Below are 16,887 nucleotides of genomic sequence, written 5' to 3'. Positions count from 1 at the left end.
AAGCGACGGTCACTCCGGCGCGGTTGTCAAGCTTGTCAGATTCAACAGACAGACTTGATCTCGGCTCGTACCTACCACAAGCCTATAGTCTCGTACGGTTTAGCGGCCAGTGTCGAGGTTCGTCTCGCTTTGTGCCGCAATCAAGTTCACTTGCTCCTCGCCCTGAGCCAAGCTGCGAGCCTTGACATACGTATATTGACAAGCTTTCACGATGCAGTTCTATCACCTTTGACGCGTCTGACGTCGACTGTCTTCGAGTCTTATCGTTACTCCGTTCCGCTCGCACCGCCTCCCTGTTCCTTCGACCCTTTCCTTTTGGGACGTGTTGACCGCCTCTCTTGTTCGTACGTGTGCTTTGGCATGTCGCAAGGATACGAATCGTGGGACGCCGATCCAGACTTTCTCCTACCGCCAGAGGGACTGTCCCTTCCTCCTCATGATCGGACGGCGGAGTCAGCGGATGTATTCTCCCTCCTTGATTCAAAACTACACGAGCCTCGGGAGGAACTCGTAGGGGGAGAAACGAGGGACGAGAAACAAGACAGCTGGAACAGTTTCAAAAGTACAACGTCGACCATCTCCTCGACCGGTACCGTGCGACAAGAAGACACGACCTTTACCTGTGACGATTCACGCTCGACTCAACCTGATCCCGCTCCTGTTCCAACCGAACCGAAATTCCAGACGATCCGGCTCGGGTCAGACTTGTCTCGTCTTCTTGCGAGGACGAATCCGCTCCCAACAGCACGCGCAGAGGCGACTCGTCACTTGGCAGGCAAAATTCCGCAACAGTCCGTCAAGGTCCATGTTGAAGATTCTCATCAGGATCTCGCTTCGAACGATTTCGCATTCGGGGTACCCCCACGAGCAGAGGATCCAGAGGTCGCGGCGTCAGACGATCCGCCTCGAATCCGGGCTCGAATATCGATAGATTCATTCAGAGAAGATCCCTCGGAATCAGACGAAGTGTCCGATCTCGATTTCGACCTGCCTTCCACTCGGTCGACATTCGATCTCGCGCCTTCGTTAGCGCTCCCGCATACCCAGCCTGAGACACCAGAAATTGAGACATTGTTGCCTGAGCAGCGTGCTCGCGAAGTGACCAGCCGTTCCGCCTCGGTCACCGATGCCTCGATTTCTTCTACATCGGTGCTCAATGTTGCCTCACAAAGGCTCTCTATCCTTTCCGCGTACTCTTCAGCGACCACGACCACTACAGACGACGATGATTCCGATGCCGAGTTCTTTTCGGGGCTCGTACTGCCCGCCTATTTTCTCGGACGGAGCACGAACGATCCAGTCAACGAGGGCCAAAGGCGACGAGGAGGAACGACGACACCTGCCACGAGTGAAGGAGAAATGGATCATTGCGCATCGAGCTTGTATTCCTCCGAGACCTCTCCGATCAAACCGTCCGCCGAACTCGAATCAGACGCTGCTCAGGTCGACTTGCAAAGCTTGTTGCAGGAGAAACTCAGGATCCGAGGTGGAAGGGGGATCATGGTCAGAACGACGAGCGGTACGAAAGAACAGCTCGAAGGGTTGGAGAAACATCGCGAAAAGGACGAAGACGTGCACGAAGCCGGAACAGAATTGTCGCTCTCGCAGAACCTGTCGGAACGACTCGAAACGCAAGACGAGACAAAGCATGAGGACGAAAACGATCTTGGATGGAACGCTCAAGCCATGCGCGACCGCATGAGAACGATTTCGGGGGCCCGAGCGAAAGAAGCTGCGAGCGCTCGACAGTCTCGCATGGCGGCCGGCGCGGTTAGGAGAACCGCGAGTATGGGCGGTGCGCATCCGTCAATCTCTTCATCATCGGCTGCGAGCCTGGCAAGGACAGGAGGCAGACCGGGAGTGGCTCGAAGGAGCGATACGGCGCCAACGCAAATCGGAGAACTTGACAGGAGGACACATCTCGTTCGAATCGGATCTTCTGCAAGGACTGCTGCGCCACAGCCTTCGAAGATTCAACGAACATCATCCAGGTCCTCATTGCCTCAACTCGCGACTCGACCTGCATCAGCACAATCCTCCCATTCCTCCACGACATCTTCCTCGACGACCAAGAGAGGATTTCCTCATGCACCAAGCACGTCAAGCCGTGATCGCTTCCGCCCGAGAACGACCAGTCTATCTACACTGAAGTCGAATTTCCAACCGCCTTCCGTGCCGTTGCGGACGATGCGGCAACCGAGCGAGACTCCAGTCACCAGTGCGCCTACCCATCCCCCCAGAATGGCATCTGCACCTGGTCCGCTCGAAACTTTGCGATCGAAACGATCTCAGCAGTATCTACGTCCTGCGCGTGCTGCTTCTGTCGACCATCCCATCGAGCGCAAGCGCTCTTTACAGAATCTCTCCTCGATTGCGCATCTTCCACAAGGACGACCTTCGTTCGCCGCTCCGACTGCCGCCTCTTCCTCTCGTGTCCGCGAGCGCGTCAACTCGAATCCTCCGCCTCCTTCAACCTCTTCTGAGGTCGTTCGCAACGCATCCCGCGCTCCGAGTCGCTTGCACCAAGCTACTTTGTCATCGGCGTCAAAATCCCGCTCGTTCACGAACCTCGCTCAGATTCCTTCCCGCTCGAGCTCGTTGCGGATTCCGTCACGTCCTGTACACCTCTCGAGACCCATTACATCCCCGTTGCGTGATCGCGAGGGCACGGATCAGTATGGTGATGGTACGGAACTGGACGTTTTCGATGATTTGCCAGTTTCGCACGAGCGTGAACAGGCGATTGTCGCGCAGCCGAAAGGGACCAAGACGAGGCCGAATTTCGTCAAAGCGGAGTCAAGCGTCGCGAGCAGTCGAGGCGACGCCCGACAATTGCAGCATATGAAGTTGAAGCTGCTGTCTCGAGATGCCAGTATCACGGGAGTCTCGAATGAAAAAAACGCACCGACGAAGAAGCGGAGGGAACCTCGCTTGATTCGTCATTTGGGTGGTTCTGACACCGCACCGAAAGGTACGATCACCACCCTCTGCTCTCTCTATTGTACCGACTGGCTGGTAGCTCGCGACACCTTGACACTGACGGACAATCACTGTTCCCGATGATTGCAACAGTTCAAGGCGAGATGACCTACAATCCGAAATCGCACCGTTGGGAAGGGAACGAGAACGTGCTCGTCGAGTTTGATAGAGCGCTCTCGAACACGACTCGTCCTGCATTGATCTCGCCATTCTCATCGACCTCGAATGGCTCCCCTTCTCAAAAGAGCTTCACCGCTCCTCTCGACACATCGCCAGATTCAGCTCCGGTTCAGGCGTTTGAAGGCGGTTCGAGAGGAGGAGTCAAGGTTGTCGGTGAGATGGTGTTCGACCCATCGACTTGTTCGTGGCATGCGATCTCGGGTCCCGAAGCCGAGGAAGAACTCGAACTCGATTGGGGGGAAGTCGCGGACGATGAACATGCAGGAGAGCGAGATGGGTGGGAAAAAGGAGAACAGGAACGAATGCTCAAGAGTCGGGCGAGTTTCGTCCTGTCGGAAGGAGAAGATGGCAGCAGTAACGAAGAGGACCAAGGCGCGAATCGGAAACGAGGCGGCAAGATGACCAGACAGGGTATCTTCAGGGAGAGCAAACGTGCCGAGGAGAGGTGTCGCAAAGAGATGAAAGGGTGGATCACCGTCGCTCGACAAGATGAGCTCGAGGATCGTTCGTGGCTGTACGAGCTAAGGGCTGTGAGCAAATCCCCTCTCTCTCTACCTTTACGCCAAGCGAACAGACCAAGGCTGATCTGTACCGCTCGGCTCGTAGCTCGTCGTGCACTCCAAGTGATATGTACTGTCCTATTCCCTTGTTCTTTCAGGGTTCTTTCGTTGTCCCACCACCCGCAAACTGTTTATTCGTTTTTACGTTCCAGCAACACCCTATTCTGTCGATTCCCCTGGTCTGTTTGGTTTTACCCCAGTCGCTGTGTAATACAGCTTTTGTTTGAATGTCAGCACCGTTGCCGATATGCAGAGTATGTAGCGACCCGGTCCCGCTCAGGACCTCCGAGGAGCTGATGCGGAGCAAGGTTCGCGTCCTTTGTGGGACGCTCTCGTTCCTCTCCCTCTCTTTTCTCACAGCTCACTCGCTCCCCCTCCTTGCAGGATGCAACCTGCGTATGATCCGCCCATCGAGCGTCGCAAGCGCTCGAACTCACTGTCTGCTTCGTCCGCCCCTTCCGCCTCGCTTTCGAACACTCGGACTCGTCTCAAATCTCTCTCGTCAGCGTCTCTCGCGGATTTGGATCGATCGTTGCAAGCCTTGTCGGATGAAGAAGCGGACACTGACGCACCAGAGAAACCGTTACTCGATCGCGAACCGCGACAGAAGCTAAACAAAACCGAACAAGATGCTGCCGACGCGGCAGCCGATCGAGCTGTTCAACGTGAAGGACGCCAATCGAAGCAACAGCGAATCGAACAGGAACCAAACTATCACGCGACTGGAGACATGGAACAGTTCCTCGCGCAGGTTCGTCCTTTGCGTCCGCCACTGAGGGCTCACTCGTTTGACGCGCTCGTATCGCTGTATAGGTATACGACATGACCCATACGATCGACGCTCTCGACAACGATATCGATCACATCGTCTCCCTCAGGAATCAAATCGTTTCGTTGAAACCTTCCGTCGACGTTGGCCAAGTTTCGTTGCAAGCTGACCTGCACGCTCTCGCGACTTTGACGACCGATTCGGGCAAACGAATCGTCAGCCTCGAGACGTGGTTGTTGCAGCTGCACAAATGGAGCAAGCAGGTGCGCAAACTGATTAAAGAGGGCAAAGCTGGAGAAACCGTTCAAGAAGTGGGTGAGATCAAGTTTGAACTCGCGAACGCAAAGCTGGTACGACTGTGGCTTCATCCATCATTTCGTTTCCGATCAACTTGATGCTGATCGGAAAAGGGGCGACGCGTGCATGATAGGACTTTGCTGCCGCTATGGAACGCATTCGTGAAGGCGCGTACAAGGAACAACAGAAACGAGAGCGTACTAGGATTTGGATGGCGCGTCACATTCGTTCACGAGAACCCGAAATTGAGGACGAAGACGTGAAAGGGTTGTTGAAAGCGGCCGAGCTTGGAGCGGCAGACGGCGTCGCCGAATCTCATGTCACGCAAGTCTCGCCTCGTTATTTCCCGGTAACCTGTCGCTGACTGCAACTTCTCCAAATGTAACAGATCGTATGCAGGACTGTGGGCATTGCAAAGTCAGCTTATTTTACCCTTCCCAATCCAAATACGCTCTCCGTACTGACCACACCCTTTTTCTTGTCAGATCCTTTCACCGAACTCGCCGAGCTCACGAATGGCATGCGGTTCTTGCACGACGAGCTGGACCGCGAGATAGTCGACCAAGTCACGGGCAAGGCGCTTCCGAAGCGCATCATTCATGTCAACGGGGTTCGTCCTCTACTGCCAGGCAACGAGAGCTCATCACTGAAGACGAGTCATGTTTTACAGGTGTACAGTCGAGGATCTCCTAAGCCTTCGACTCAACCTTCTGCGAAGCAAGCGCCATCCACTTCGTGGTTCAAACGTTCGGTTCCCGGCAGCAACGATCAAGACAAGATCCGCTACATTCAAGCTCAAGATTACGCTTCAGAGAAGGACCTCGAGTATGGTTTTGCACGACAACAGCACGTCGATCGATTGCAATTCCGCAAAAAGATGATCATCGCGCTGCTCCTAGGTATTTCTCTCCTTCTTGGTTTGCTCCCAGCTTCAGAAGATTGACGCTATGCATCCCGAGCAATACAGTCGTGATTGCCGCTTTGGTCTTGTTCATTTCGTTGGCGATGATGAAGATTCCTAGTGAACAATCCGGAAGTCTTGCTTCGGTCGCCACGTTCGGACTCGACGTCGATCATCGCTCAAGCTCAACTTTCGCATGGGGTCAACAAGATGACGAAACCACAACGACCGTGTCGACCGAGACTGCTTCTTCCGTCTCTACCACCGCTTCACCTACCCACTCTTCCATCTCTGCTTCGGTACCTCGTACTTCGTCAACTTCAGCAGCGACTTCATTCTCTAAGTCTACTCTTTCTGCTGCCGCAGCAAGTATCAGCAGCAGCAGTATCGTCTGGTGGACCCCAGAGAAGACGGTTCTTGGCGCGACGATCACGCAAACAATGGCTCCTACGCCAGTGATCGGCGTACCGGTCGCGGGTGTTCCCGCTGTCGCCACGGCGGGAGGCGCAGGAGTTGGAGGGGTAGGAATCTGAATGGAAGGAACGCCCAAGAATGGGTCAAGTTTCATTTCATTCCCTTACAAGGTCCCCATGAGAATGTCAGGCACTTCCTTCTTCTGAGTAGAGGACTAGACCATTGGTTCTTGCCAAGAGACCCGACGGCGATTGGCGATTTGAAGGACCCCTATTATACTTCAGTTTTCTCGTTCGTTTCTTTTAGTCTTGCAATGTGCTTCCAATTTGTTTTCTTTCTAGTGTTGTTTCAACGCTCGACAAACAGACGAAATTACAACGTATGGACGGAAACAGACCAGCAATAAAACGGCAAGAAACGTGTATCCAGAAGGGGTTCCAGGGGGAAAACAACCCACGAATTGCCTCCAATCAAGGACGACGTTGAAGCAGGAAGACTTGTTTCCACAATGTCAAGTCTCCCAAGAACGAATAGAACGGGTGTTTGAACGTCGCCGGTTTGTTCTTTTCAAAGAAAAAGTGTCCAACCTGTAATCAAACCCCCGCATCATCTTGTCAGCTTTCTCTTAAAATTCATGAACCAAAAAGAAAGATTTGGTCAGAGAGGAGAACGAAAAAGAATGGTGTTACGTACCCAAGCCCAAACGTAACCTTGCAAGAACCCTCCCAACAAGAGTTTTGCGATCGAGTTCCAACCTTGAGTTCCAAACCTGAACCGTTCGACCAAACTCACAGTTCCTATCGAGGTTCGAGAAGGAGGAAGAAGGAGAGGTAAAGTGGCGAGAGTCGCTCTGACGAGAGTTCCAAGTGCGACGGTCGTTCCAATCAACTGATTCCATTTTGTCAATTGTTTCGATTTAATTGTTCACAGATCGCACTTCTCTGAAAGGATAGAATGGGAAAAACAGCTTACGTGCAGGCGACGCTGAGGTAGGAGCCAAAGCGGGGGGAAAGAACGAGGTCAGGCTCAGCTTCGAGGGAACAACTCGTGCGATGTTCAGGGGAAGCGCACGTTGATCTTGTGGTGATGTTCACCAAGATAGTACGGACTGTGATCCCGTGCGAGCCCATGAGCGTGAGCAAGCTCACTCGAGCGGATACCGGCAAGTAGCCGGGAAGTGGGGAAATCAGGATCTCGCGGACGCAGACGTACTAGAATTGACGGAAAGACGGGTAGCCAGAAGTAGAGTACGGTTGAGGTCTGTACTCGGGGTTCACGGCGGTCTCGAACTTGGTAGACGTCGTCGACATGGCGTATCTGTTTAGGGAAAGAAAAGAGTTTTGTATTCCGTAGCCGACAAAGCTACACGACCTTCCTTTTTCTCCTGGTTTCCTTGAGCCGTCGCAGAAGAAACATTTGGGATCGATTCAAGCGACTTCTTTTGCGAGGAGGAACCTTTTGCGAAAGTGGTGCTGTTTCGGGATTTTTTGAGAGTTCTTGTCAAGGTCAGGCCATGAATCTTTCGTCTGAATGGGTTCTGCTTGAACAGGCGTTCGAGACACCAGGTCAGACTTGCAATTTGACGACTGTAGAGAGAGGGGAACTATCGAGGTTCACTGCAACATGGGAGGCAAATATTTATACGACAAAAAAAGTAAAAAGGCAGTGCGCGACAACAGAAACAACGATTAGAGAAACGATATCGGAAGGAGCGATTTATACAGGCGAACATTGTGCGAGAGAGACACATCAAGCAGGTTTCAAGTTGCCGTCTTCTGAAGGACTCGAGGGTGGCGTTAGGACTTCTGAATCCTCTGTTCGAAGAGGTTCGTCTCTCGAACCCACGACCAAAGAGCCTTCATGTGTTGTATCCCTTGAAGTCGTGTTTGTCACGATGGTGGTTGCGAGAGGTGGCGAAAACTGACCAAGTCGAGGCGAGCCCGTCGTCGAGGAAGGGACTGAGGAACCCCTCGAACTTGTACCCGACCCGGGCTCTTCATTCCCGATTGGTACTTTCAGCGATTGATCTCCTCGTTCGACCTCTCGATGAATCACGTTGAGCTCTTTCCCTTTGCTGATCCACTCTCGGAGGCACGATTCCATCTCGTGACTCCCAACGTACAACCCCCATCCGAGCAACCTGAGCGTTTCGGCTTCCAACCGGGTCAGCTCGGTGGTCGAGACTCCACCGACTTTGGCGGCTCGCAGTTGCGACAGTGTGCCGTCGACCGAGTATTTCGTCGCGACGAGCAGAGTCGACAGGACGAGTCGATGCAGCGTGTACAGGTTGAGCAGTGGAGCCGGTCGCTTCTTGAGCGAGCGATTCGATTGCTGCGGTGGAGGAGGAGGAGGGGGCGACAGGAGCAAAGGAGGCGCTGCGAGTCGAGCTTCGCCGTCTGGACTGACGGGAGCGAGACACGGCGATACGGCGACGACTGGATCTGGACTCGGAGGCACGAACGACTTGAACAGAGAATGTGGAGTGCGGGTCGGATCGGTAGGGCGGATGGGGTCATCGGTGAAGGATTCGCAGGACGAGTACGCGGTGGGTAGCGCTGCGTGCGAGATGCGGTGCAGGTAGATCGACGACAAGAGCAACGCGTCTCGAGGGAACGGCGTGAATTTTGTCAGCCTAAAGGCGAAACCGGATCGTCAGGAGGCAAAAGAGTCAGGATCGGAGGAGAAAGCGAGAAAAAGGACAAGAGGTGGGGAAAAAAACAAAGGGTATCGCACCGTTCGAGGTAGTCTCGCGGACTGAGGGGAGGAGGCACTTTCGAGTGAAATCGTGTGACTGGACCTCGCGTACCGATCCCGGTCTTGGTCGAGGGATCATTCTCGGCGAGGGTCCGCTCGAGCAATGCGCTGTAGATCTCGTTCAAGGTCGAGACAGGCAGGGTCGCGAGCAAGTTCGTGTGAGGCAGATCCTCGAACTTGATTGAAGCCATAGTCTCCCTCCTGCTCGGAGCGTGAGCGAGGGGAGTAGAGTCCGAAAGTTGAAATGCGGTGCTCGAATCGAAATCTTGCCAGTCGTCGTGTGCAGAGAACCGAACGGGGTGAAACGCGGCCAAAGTCTGCTCCGGACACAGTGCGATTCGCACTCGGAGTTCGTGTCTAGGCCGGGTCGAGGGGGAGCGTGAGAGGGGAGACAGGGTGGAGAAATGCGATCAACTCCGAAGTCCGAATCTATGAGTGATCCTCCCCTGAGTAGAGTATCTGTACGTCTCATCTGTTGCTCCCCGGCTCGCATCGCCCGCACGCGTGCTTCGCCTCGTTACTTCTTCAACCACCACCAAACATGTCTTCAGCGCATCGACCGACATGGGCGCCCGCCCAAGGCAAGGAAGGACGACAGAATTCCAAGGTGTACAGTTCCCGCGACTTGGCATCTCACACCAAGCTAAAGTTCCGCCAGGTACATCCTGCCACCTACCTCTAGACAGATCAGTAAGACTGATGATCTCGACATGTCCCGGTCGCAGGTTGGTCAGGACAACGCGTCCGAGGTGCAGAGGCGAGACTTGAAACTCGAGCTCCTCCAAGCCGAACGCGAGTCGGCCCTGCGCAAGAACAAAGGCGAACGAGGGCTCGTCGTCGACAAGGGATTGCTCCTGCTCGAGAATCAGGATCGTGAACGGGCTCAGGCCGAAGAACAGAACAAGCGACGGAAGCTCTTGCAAGAAGTTGCAGATCTCGACAAGGATGACGAAGACGACGACGACAATGACAACGAGAACGACGACGATGGCGAAGGAGCCAACGCACAGGGCACAGATGTGAAAGGAAAGGGCAAGGCAACGAACGACGACGATGACGAAGATGATGATGACGACGACAGTGACGACGACGACGACGAGGACGAAACCGCAGAGCTTCTGCGAGAACTGGAAAAGATCAAGAAGGAGCGAGCAGAAGAGAAAGAGCGACAGGTCCGTCTCGCTTTCTCGCTCACCTCGAGCGTCTCGCAAACTAGTCACGCACCTTGTACTGATTGCGCTCGATGACACGATTGCAGGAACGTGAGCGAGCAGCATCGGAGCAGACCTCGCGAGAGGAAGAGATCGCTCTGGGCAAGCAAGTCGCAGGCCCCACCTTTAACTGATGAACCGAAGGACTGACTCGCGCTCCTCTCGCAAACAGCCCCCTGTTGAATCTTCAAGCAGCACTCGGTGCTTCTCCTTCTACCATGTCGACCGTGTCGCGTTCCGACAGTTCGAGCAGCTTTGCGATCAAGCGCCGATGGGACGACGACGTGATCTTCAAGAACCAGGCGAGGGGCGTCAGCGAGACGCCCAAGAAAGAGTTTGTCAACGACCTGCTCCGAACGGTAAGCGATCAACCCCTACCCTCTCAGAGGAAGACGACGCTCTCGCTGATTCGCGTCGACCCTTTCCAACAGGAATTCCACAAAAAGTTCTTGTCCAAATTTGTCGCGTGATCGGCCGAACGAGTCACGCTGGTCATGCTTCGCGATCGATCTTCCACTCGCAAGTGAACGCAGTCGATCTTTGTGTATCCGAGTTGTTTCCTACCTTTCTCTTTCGACGTGCCGTGTTCTGCCCGCGTGTTTCGTCTGTGCAACTTGATACATCTAACATGCGTGAGGAGTGTCTCTTGCGCACGAGAATCGAGATGGTTCGGCAAATGCGATTCGGCGCGAGTCGACGCGCGCGCGCGTTTGGTGTACACAGCGCTCTCTCCCGCCGGCTTCATTCGCTCGATCGACAGTTCACGACACCAGACCACGACAGTATCAACCGAAGAACACGATGCCAGCTCGCAAGCGGTTCGAACCGCATTTGACAAGCGCAACCGATCCCTCGGAACCTCGTTCGTTCGTGACCGACTCAAACGACAAACAGTTCTCGAAACAGTATGCCAACTTGTACTGGTTGAGACTCGTCATGCTCAGGCAACGCGTGAAACAGACCGCGAACGAGAAATGGGGCAATGGGAAACTCCAGGGTGAGCACTCTCCGAGTTCTCTGCCTTGATCAAACAGGCAAGGACTTTTGCAGGATGAATTCCCAGTACTCGAGGCTATACTGGGTAAAGGAAAGACCGCAGAGAAAAGGAATGACAGCCACGGTTGAATGACCTACTCTCGCACTCGCTTGCAACCCCATTGCACGCCGTTTGGCCCAATGAAAGGCTGACTCATCTTCACGAACGTCGTCTTGATAGGCGTCGAGACTGCTCCGAAACACGTGGAACGATTGCTCGAAGTTCAGAACGGACAACTGTGTTGGGTCCTCGGCACACTCTATGTCGACATGCCGCTCAAACCGAACGTTCTCGAAGATCTGGCCAAAGACGCAAGTTCCTATTTAATCTTCTCGGGAAGAGAAAAGGCCTAACTTGATTTTGGGGACATCATCGTACAGCATCATATCACCGCGCCTCCGATTCGAAGAAAGTATCACTCGAGATCAGACGAGATCATGTTGGAAGACGAGTCTGGCAGGGTCAGGCTGGTTGGGCAAAAAATCGTTGACCATGCCGGGTCTTTCGTGACCGGTACGCTCGATCACTCGATTCCTGACGCAACGATCAGGATTGACCAAGGTTGTCTTGGGTGTCGCCTCAGGTACAATTGTTGCCTGTTTGGGAGCCGAGACAAGTGCTGGAGACTTTGAAGTGTTTGAATACGTCTATGCCGGCTTGCCTGATCAACCTACTCGACCTTGTCCCAAGACTGGAGACTCATCGGGAGAATGGATCGCGATCGTAAGCGGATTGGAAATGGGCAACAGCCAGGCCGTTGGAGACCTCCGGACCGAATTATTGGCCGAATGGCTGAATGGAGAATTGGGAGACGAAAACGTAAGCATTCGAACGCTCTCGATTCCGCTTTGACCGCAAAAGACTCACGAGACGAGGTCTTATATGCTCGACGATGACAGGACGCAGAAGAAGCGGTCAAAGTTAGTCGTTTGGTTCTTGCAGGCAACTCGCTCGCTCGACCAGATTTAACCGTGATTGACGACACCAAAAAGGTGACGCATGTCCCTCTCGAGTCAACATCGGTGCTGTACACAGAATACTGACTGCTTCCGAGTCTCGCAGAAACGCTATGGTTACGATTCTTCACTGTACTCTTCGAAACCTACCGAAGCCCTCGATCGATTCCTGTCCCAGCTATGCCAGTCGTTACCGGTGGACTTGATGCCCGGGCAGACCGATCCGACTGCACCGACGATGCCGCAGCAGGCTCTGCATCCAGCCATGTTGCCTTCTGCGGCAGGATGGGATAATTTCGAAGGCAGGACGAATCCGTGGTGGTTCGATGTGAACGGCACGACGTATGTGTCCCCTGGCGCAAATCTTCCCAGCACTACGGAAAGTTGACAGAGTTATTCGGGTTGCAGGTTCCTCGGGACTTCGGGACAGACGATCGACGATATTTTCAAGTACCTCGAGAGCGAAGATCGGTTGTCGATTGCGCAACAGACTCTCGAATGGTCTCACCTTGCTCCAACTTGTCCCGATACTCTCTGTAAGACGATCCTCTGACTGTCTCTTTGCTATGCGTCTTGCTGTCTTGCTGTCTTGCTGTCTTGCTGTCTTGCTGATAAATATGGCTTGCCCTTTGTCTCGACTGAAAAGGGTGTTATCCATTCACCGATCGCGATCCGTTCATCCTGTCGCAACTGCCTCATGTCTATTTTATCGGGAACCAACCGAAATTCGAGACCCGCCTCATCGAGAAACCTTTCCAGGGCGAGAACGGCAAAGTCGCAGCAGATGAGGATCAGTCGACGGGGAAACAAGTTCGGATCGTGTTGGTGCCGAAATTCAACGAGACGGGACAAGTAGTCTTGGTCAACTCGGAAACGCTCGAGGTCAAAGTCGTCAAGTTTGAGGTGTGACAGGAAGAAAGCAGGAAAAGAGGGTTTTTTTTTTCGAAGAGTTCAGGCCGTCACCCGTGTTGTCAATACCACCCTGCAAAGTGTCGTCTGGCACCTTGCGCATGACAAAATGTACACCGAGATTATCTGCTTGCGAGACAACTTAAAGTTGTCCGTGGAGATGTGGGGGTTTCTCAAGAAACTCTCCACCGTCTAAACCTTTCACAGCTACGAACGCAATGTCAGCGCAACGCGTAGTCTCGATTGTTCGACCATTCTGTAACTGCTCCGCGACTCGTAAGGTCGAGCGCTCGATGGTAGCGATGACGTCGCGGCGCTCGCTCTCTTCGACTGCAACTCGCTCAGCATACCGGCGATTCGGACAATCACAGCGACCCACAAACAATCCATGGCAGATTATCGAGAAGTTACCAACTCCAAACAATCGATCGGGGAGTCAAGGGTCGAGATTCTCGGAAGTGCGATACCGCGCAACGACGCTGCTCAAACAACCACTCGTGCTCGTCCTGATCGGAGGAGGCGGTGCATACTATGTCACTCATCTCGAACAAGTGCCCGAGAGTGGCAGGTGGCGATTCATGGACACGAGCGAGGAAACCGAGCGCGAGATGGCCGTCCAGAGCTTCAACGAAGTCATGCAGCAGTACCAACGCCAGATCTTGCCCGAATCACACCCGCAATCGAAATATGTGACCGAGATTGTTAGGAGGATCGTCGAGAGCAACGATCTCCAAGTTGATGCGAAACACTCTCGCTCGAACGCGATGAACGGATGGCAAGTGTTTGTTGTGCAGGACGACTCGACTCAGAATGCGTAAGAGAGACCAAATTAAACCCTGCTCCAGCTCGAGTTTCCGTACTAACGATTTCGCCCCCGAATTTCTATCGCTTAGATTTGTGATTCCGGGAGGCAAGATTTTCGTCTTTAGCGGCATCTTGCCGATCGCAAAGGACCAAGATGGACTCGCAGTCATCCTCGGCCATGGTACGTGACATCGAGTCACTGCTTCAGGTGTATGGATTTGACCCTGATTCGCCCGCCTTCATGCATACAGAGATCGCCCACCAAGTCGCGAGACATTCTGCAGAACGACTCTCGTCTATGAAGGTACAGTAGAATATCTTTGCATGACCTAACTTGGGGAGGGAGACTGATCTTTCGGTCGACGCTAGGTTCTCGTTGCACTGTCGTATCTGTTGACTTCGCTCGGACTCGACCTTGGTCTCTCGCGAGTCTTGTTGAATGTCGGTATGACTTTGCCCAACTCTCGCAAGAACGAGTCTGAAGGTGCGTACAGACAACTATCGAAAGGGCGACTCTGGTCCACGACCCAAACGCTCCTATTCAGATGGTATCGCTGACAGTCTGTTTGGTATCTTGCAGCCGATCTCATTGGATTGAGACTCGCCAACAACGCTTGCTACAACCCTTTGGCAGCGGAACAGCTGTGGAAACGGATGGACGCAGCATCAGGAGGAGCAGGAGGCAGTCTCGATTTCTTGAGCACGCATCCTTCGAGCTCGAACCGGAGCGTCAAAGTTCGTGAATGGGCACAGGATGTAAGTTTGGTCCGAATACTTGTTCCCGAGTCTGCAGGATTTCGCAACTCGATTGCAGCGAAGGAGAATACTCATGCGCTGGCCCTTTCTTCGATAGGTCCTCAAGGAGAGACCGGAGCATTGTTCGACGGTACGAGAACATTTGGCGGGTTTTCAACAAAGCGTTGGCTGGAGGTAGAGTGAAAGTACACTGTTAATTCGATGTTCCATCTTGCTCGCTTGCTATTTCGCACATTCTAGAAGATACGAATTGCATCTTTAGTGGACTCGATAGTCTCGAGTAAGGAGCGAAGGAAGACCACGAGAATTACAATGTCTCAGAAATCGCTTGATCTCCCGTGATTCTTCGTCGCGAAGTCCTGCTCACTGCACACTCGCACCCGACTGCGCACCGGTCCAATATGTTGTTCAGTAGCAGTCGCGCACTCCTACACACGGTCGCGCCTCGAGCGAGCGTCCGCTGCTTCGCGTCGACCACCTCGACTCGTCTCGGATCGTCGTCTGCGTTCGCGCCAGCTCCAGCATCCACCGTCAACAAGTCTCCATCAGGAATCGACCAGCTGCTCGACATTACCGAGGACATGGCCGCCGACAGTCCCGATCAAGTCGGTCCCGGTAAGAAACTCGAATGAATCGCTAAACCCCTCTCTCTCTCTATTTCAGTCTGACTGACCTGCCCCCTCGTGGCGTGAGAATATACAGACTCGTCTTCAATCCTGCAACACTTGTCTCGGAACCAAATCATTTCTCCTCAACACCTGTCTCCTCGACACTTGTTGATCCCTTACCTCCCTCGTCCCAACTTTTCCCTCGCGCACCCCCTTGGTCCTCCGACCGAGTTTGGAGAGACTCACGATCCGTTCGTGAGGTACGGAGTCGATCCGTTGACCGACGTGTCGAGTCTCAATTCGTTCTGGAAGAGCGAGTTTGTGACGACCATGGGGAAATTGAAACCTCGAGGCAAGACTGGGTTGCAACGCAAGAGTCAGAGACGAGTGGGTAAAGCGATTCGAAGAGCGAGAGTAAGTTGCTGTCTTCTTCTCTGGTCTCTCGAGAATGTTTGTAGTTGACCAATTCGGTTCGCGTGTTCGTTTTTTCAGAGTATGGGAATTGCACCGTCGTTTGGAATCAGTGTGCCAGGTACAGGAGGAGAACGATACTGAGGGGTCTAGCATAGCAAGTTTCTGGTCTGCAACAGAGTATACACATTTTGAGACCGTGTCAACCTCTTCTCCGCTACGATGGAGACCGTGGTGGTACCCTAGGTTGGACACCTCCAAACCCAGCTTCGACTGATGGTGGACCTCCTCTTCGTTTGCGGTCTCGCTGCTCCTGCTCAAAGTTCCTCCGACTCGCTTCCCTGCGCTCCCTCAACTCTCGATTGACCTTGTCGAGACTCGTCCACAGTTTGCCAACTAAATCGAACGCGCTGCCATTGGTCAACCGCGTGTAGCAGGTCGAGAGCAACTCGAGTTGGGTACCGTCCGTGTACGTTTTCGGCAACAAGGTCAACGAAGTCCACAAGGGGGTGTAGATGCGCAACACGTGCGCATGCAAGCGTTGCAACGAGGTCGAGTACAAGGTCGAGAGTGAAGTGAGGCTTTCGGAACTGGTCGATCGAAACAAAAGTGTCAGAGATCCCGGAAAGCTGTTCAGTGGAGAGAGCAGTAGATGGACGACTGACTGCTGGTTGAGGTCGACGATGCCGAGTGCATGGTGAGCTCGGGCAAGATCGGAAGAGGGTTCAGGAGGGGATTGTTGTCGACGTTGTATCGTTTCAATCATTTGCCAACTGGTCGAACCTTGTTGATCTCGCCAGTGTTGCTCGACGGCGTGTTTCCCTCTCGCGACGTACCAGTACCTGCCGTCCAACCACGGCCACGAGTACCGAGGCAGTTCGACGGTCTGGTCCCCCGTTCTCGTACTCTTCAACACGACCTCTTTCAACTCGCCGGGTCCGGTTGGGTCGGGTTCGGGTCGAGGACTGTCTCGCGCGAGGAACGCGTTTGGGTGACCTTTAACGGGTACGAGCGAGTTGAGCGAGTTGCGGAAGTTGAGGTAGCAGTACATGGTCAGTTGAGGTTCGAGCCCGAGTGCACGTCGAGCGTTTGTCTGAGAAGAGAACGTCCAACACGTCTCGTCGGTCTGTTCTCGAGTCTGACGTGGGGTTGCCGTCGAGGAGGAGGATCGGGGGGAGAGTGGAGGTGGAGGAGGAGGAGGTCCGACTCGCGGCAGTCGAGGCAGAAGCGTACTCGGATCGGAAGGAGGTGGTCCGGGCAAGAGTGGAGGAGGTGCAGAGACATTATTTGAATCCGACATGTCGACCAGTGACGATCGAAAGGGAGAGGAGAGAGGAGAGAG

The 16,887-nt window shown here is 53.8% G+C and overlaps 9 protein-coding genes across 9 annotated transcripts; 6 read left to right on the top strand and 3 right to left on the bottom strand.

Moving 5' to 3' along the window:
- Positions 1 to 360: 360 nt before the first annotated feature.
- JCM15063_003198 (uncharacterized protein) lies at positions 361 to 3,786 on the top strand (the record flags this gene model as incomplete). Its single annotated transcript, XM_076675119.1, has 3 exons — positions 361 to 2,971; positions 3,073 to 3,689; positions 3,766 to 3,786. 3 exons carry the CDS (start codon positions 361 to 363, stop codon positions 3,784 to 3,786), a joined length of 3,249 nt encoding a protein of 1,082 aa, XP_076537203.1.
- Positions 3,787 to 4,104: 318 nt separating this feature from the next.
- Positions 4,105 to 6,219, top strand: JCM15063_003197 (uncharacterized protein; the record flags this gene model as incomplete). The annotated part of the gene is made up of 7 exons (XM_076675118.1): positions 4,105 to 4,470; positions 4,533 to 4,838; positions 4,919 to 5,109; positions 5,174 to 5,202; positions 5,271 to 5,395; positions 5,456 to 5,684; positions 5,753 to 6,219. The coding sequence occupies 7 exons, from the start codon at positions 4,105 to 4,107 to the stop codon at positions 6,217 to 6,219; spliced, it is 1,713 nt and encodes a 570-aa protein (XP_076537202.1).
- A 351-nt stretch (positions 6,220 to 6,570) lies between these two features.
- Positions 6,571 to 7,410, bottom strand: JCM15063_003196 (uncharacterized protein; the record flags this gene model as incomplete). The annotated part of the gene is made up of 5 exons (XM_076675117.1): positions 6,571 to 6,687; positions 6,794 to 6,988; positions 7,073 to 7,084; positions 7,172 to 7,208; positions 7,313 to 7,410. The coding sequence occupies 5 exons, from the start codon at positions 7,408 to 7,410 to the stop codon at positions 6,571 to 6,573; spliced, it is 459 nt and encodes a 152-aa protein (XP_076537201.1).
- A 439-nt stretch (positions 7,411 to 7,849) lies between these two features.
- On the bottom strand, positions 7,850 to 9,045 carry JCM15063_003195 (uncharacterized protein; the record flags this gene model as incomplete). Its single annotated transcript, XM_076675116.1, has 2 exons — positions 7,850 to 8,732; positions 8,834 to 9,045. The coding sequence occupies 2 exons, from the start codon at positions 9,043 to 9,045 to the stop codon at positions 7,850 to 7,852; spliced, it is 1,095 nt and encodes a 364-aa protein (XP_076537200.1).
- A 350-nt stretch (positions 9,046 to 9,395) lies between these two features.
- JCM15063_003194 (spliceosome-associated CWC15 family protein) lies at positions 9,396 to 10,535 on the top strand (the record flags this gene model as incomplete). Its single annotated transcript, XM_076675115.1, has 5 exons — positions 9,396 to 9,512; positions 9,580 to 10,026; positions 10,113 to 10,171; positions 10,238 to 10,424; positions 10,497 to 10,535. 5 exons carry the CDS (start codon positions 9,396 to 9,398, stop codon positions 10,533 to 10,535), a joined length of 849 nt encoding a protein of 282 aa, XP_076537199.1.
- Positions 10,536 to 10,866: 331 nt separating this feature from the next.
- POL31 (DNA-directed DNA polymerase delta subunit POL31) lies at positions 10,867 to 12,966 on the top strand (the record flags this gene model as incomplete). Its single annotated transcript, XM_076675114.1, has 8 exons — positions 10,867 to 11,062; positions 11,282 to 11,412; positions 11,482 to 11,614; positions 11,685 to 11,920; positions 12,001 to 12,093; positions 12,164 to 12,399; positions 12,466 to 12,593; positions 12,704 to 12,966. 8 exons carry the CDS (start codon positions 10,867 to 10,869, stop codon positions 12,964 to 12,966), a joined length of 1,416 nt encoding a protein of 471 aa, XP_076537198.1.
- A 293-nt stretch (positions 12,967 to 13,259) lies between these two features.
- Positions 13,260 to 14,704, top strand: JCM15063_003192 (M48 family metallopeptidase; the record flags this gene model as incomplete). The annotated part of the gene is made up of 6 exons (XM_076675113.1): positions 13,260 to 13,780; positions 13,860 to 13,951; positions 14,022 to 14,074; positions 14,140 to 14,254; positions 14,351 to 14,526; positions 14,624 to 14,704. The coding sequence occupies 6 exons, from the start codon at positions 13,260 to 13,262 to the stop codon at positions 14,702 to 14,704; spliced, it is 1,038 nt and encodes a 345-aa protein (XP_076537197.1).
- A 223-nt stretch (positions 14,705 to 14,927) lies between these two features.
- Positions 14,928 to 15,689, top strand: RSM18 (mitochondrial 37S ribosomal protein bS18m RSM18; the record flags this gene model as incomplete). Its single annotated transcript, XM_076675112.1, has 3 exons — positions 14,928 to 15,141; positions 15,229 to 15,548; positions 15,627 to 15,689. The coding sequence occupies 3 exons, from the start codon at positions 14,928 to 14,930 to the stop codon at positions 15,687 to 15,689; spliced, it is 597 nt and encodes a 198-aa protein (XP_076537196.1).
- Positions 15,690 to 15,762: 73 nt separating this feature from the next.
- On the bottom strand, positions 15,763 to 16,845 carry JCM15063_003190 (uncharacterized protein; the record flags this gene model as incomplete). The annotated part of the gene is made up of 1 exon (XM_076675111.1): positions 15,763 to 16,845. The coding sequence occupies one exon, from the start codon at positions 16,843 to 16,845 to the stop codon at positions 15,763 to 15,765; it is 1,083 nt and encodes a 360-aa protein (XP_076537195.1).
- Positions 16,846 to 16,887: the final 42 nt, after the last annotated feature.

Source organism: Sporobolomyces koalae (genome assembly GCF_050403365.1).
Source record: "Sporobolomyces koalae JCM15063 DNA, S_koalae_JCM15063T_v1_ctg1, whole genome shotgun sequence".
NCBI classification, from domain to species: Eukaryota; Fungi; Basidiomycota; class Microbotryomycetes; order Sporidiobolales; family Sporidiobolaceae; genus Sporobolomyces; species Sporobolomyces koalae.
This window is presented reverse-complemented; position numbering and strand designations above follow the sequence as displayed.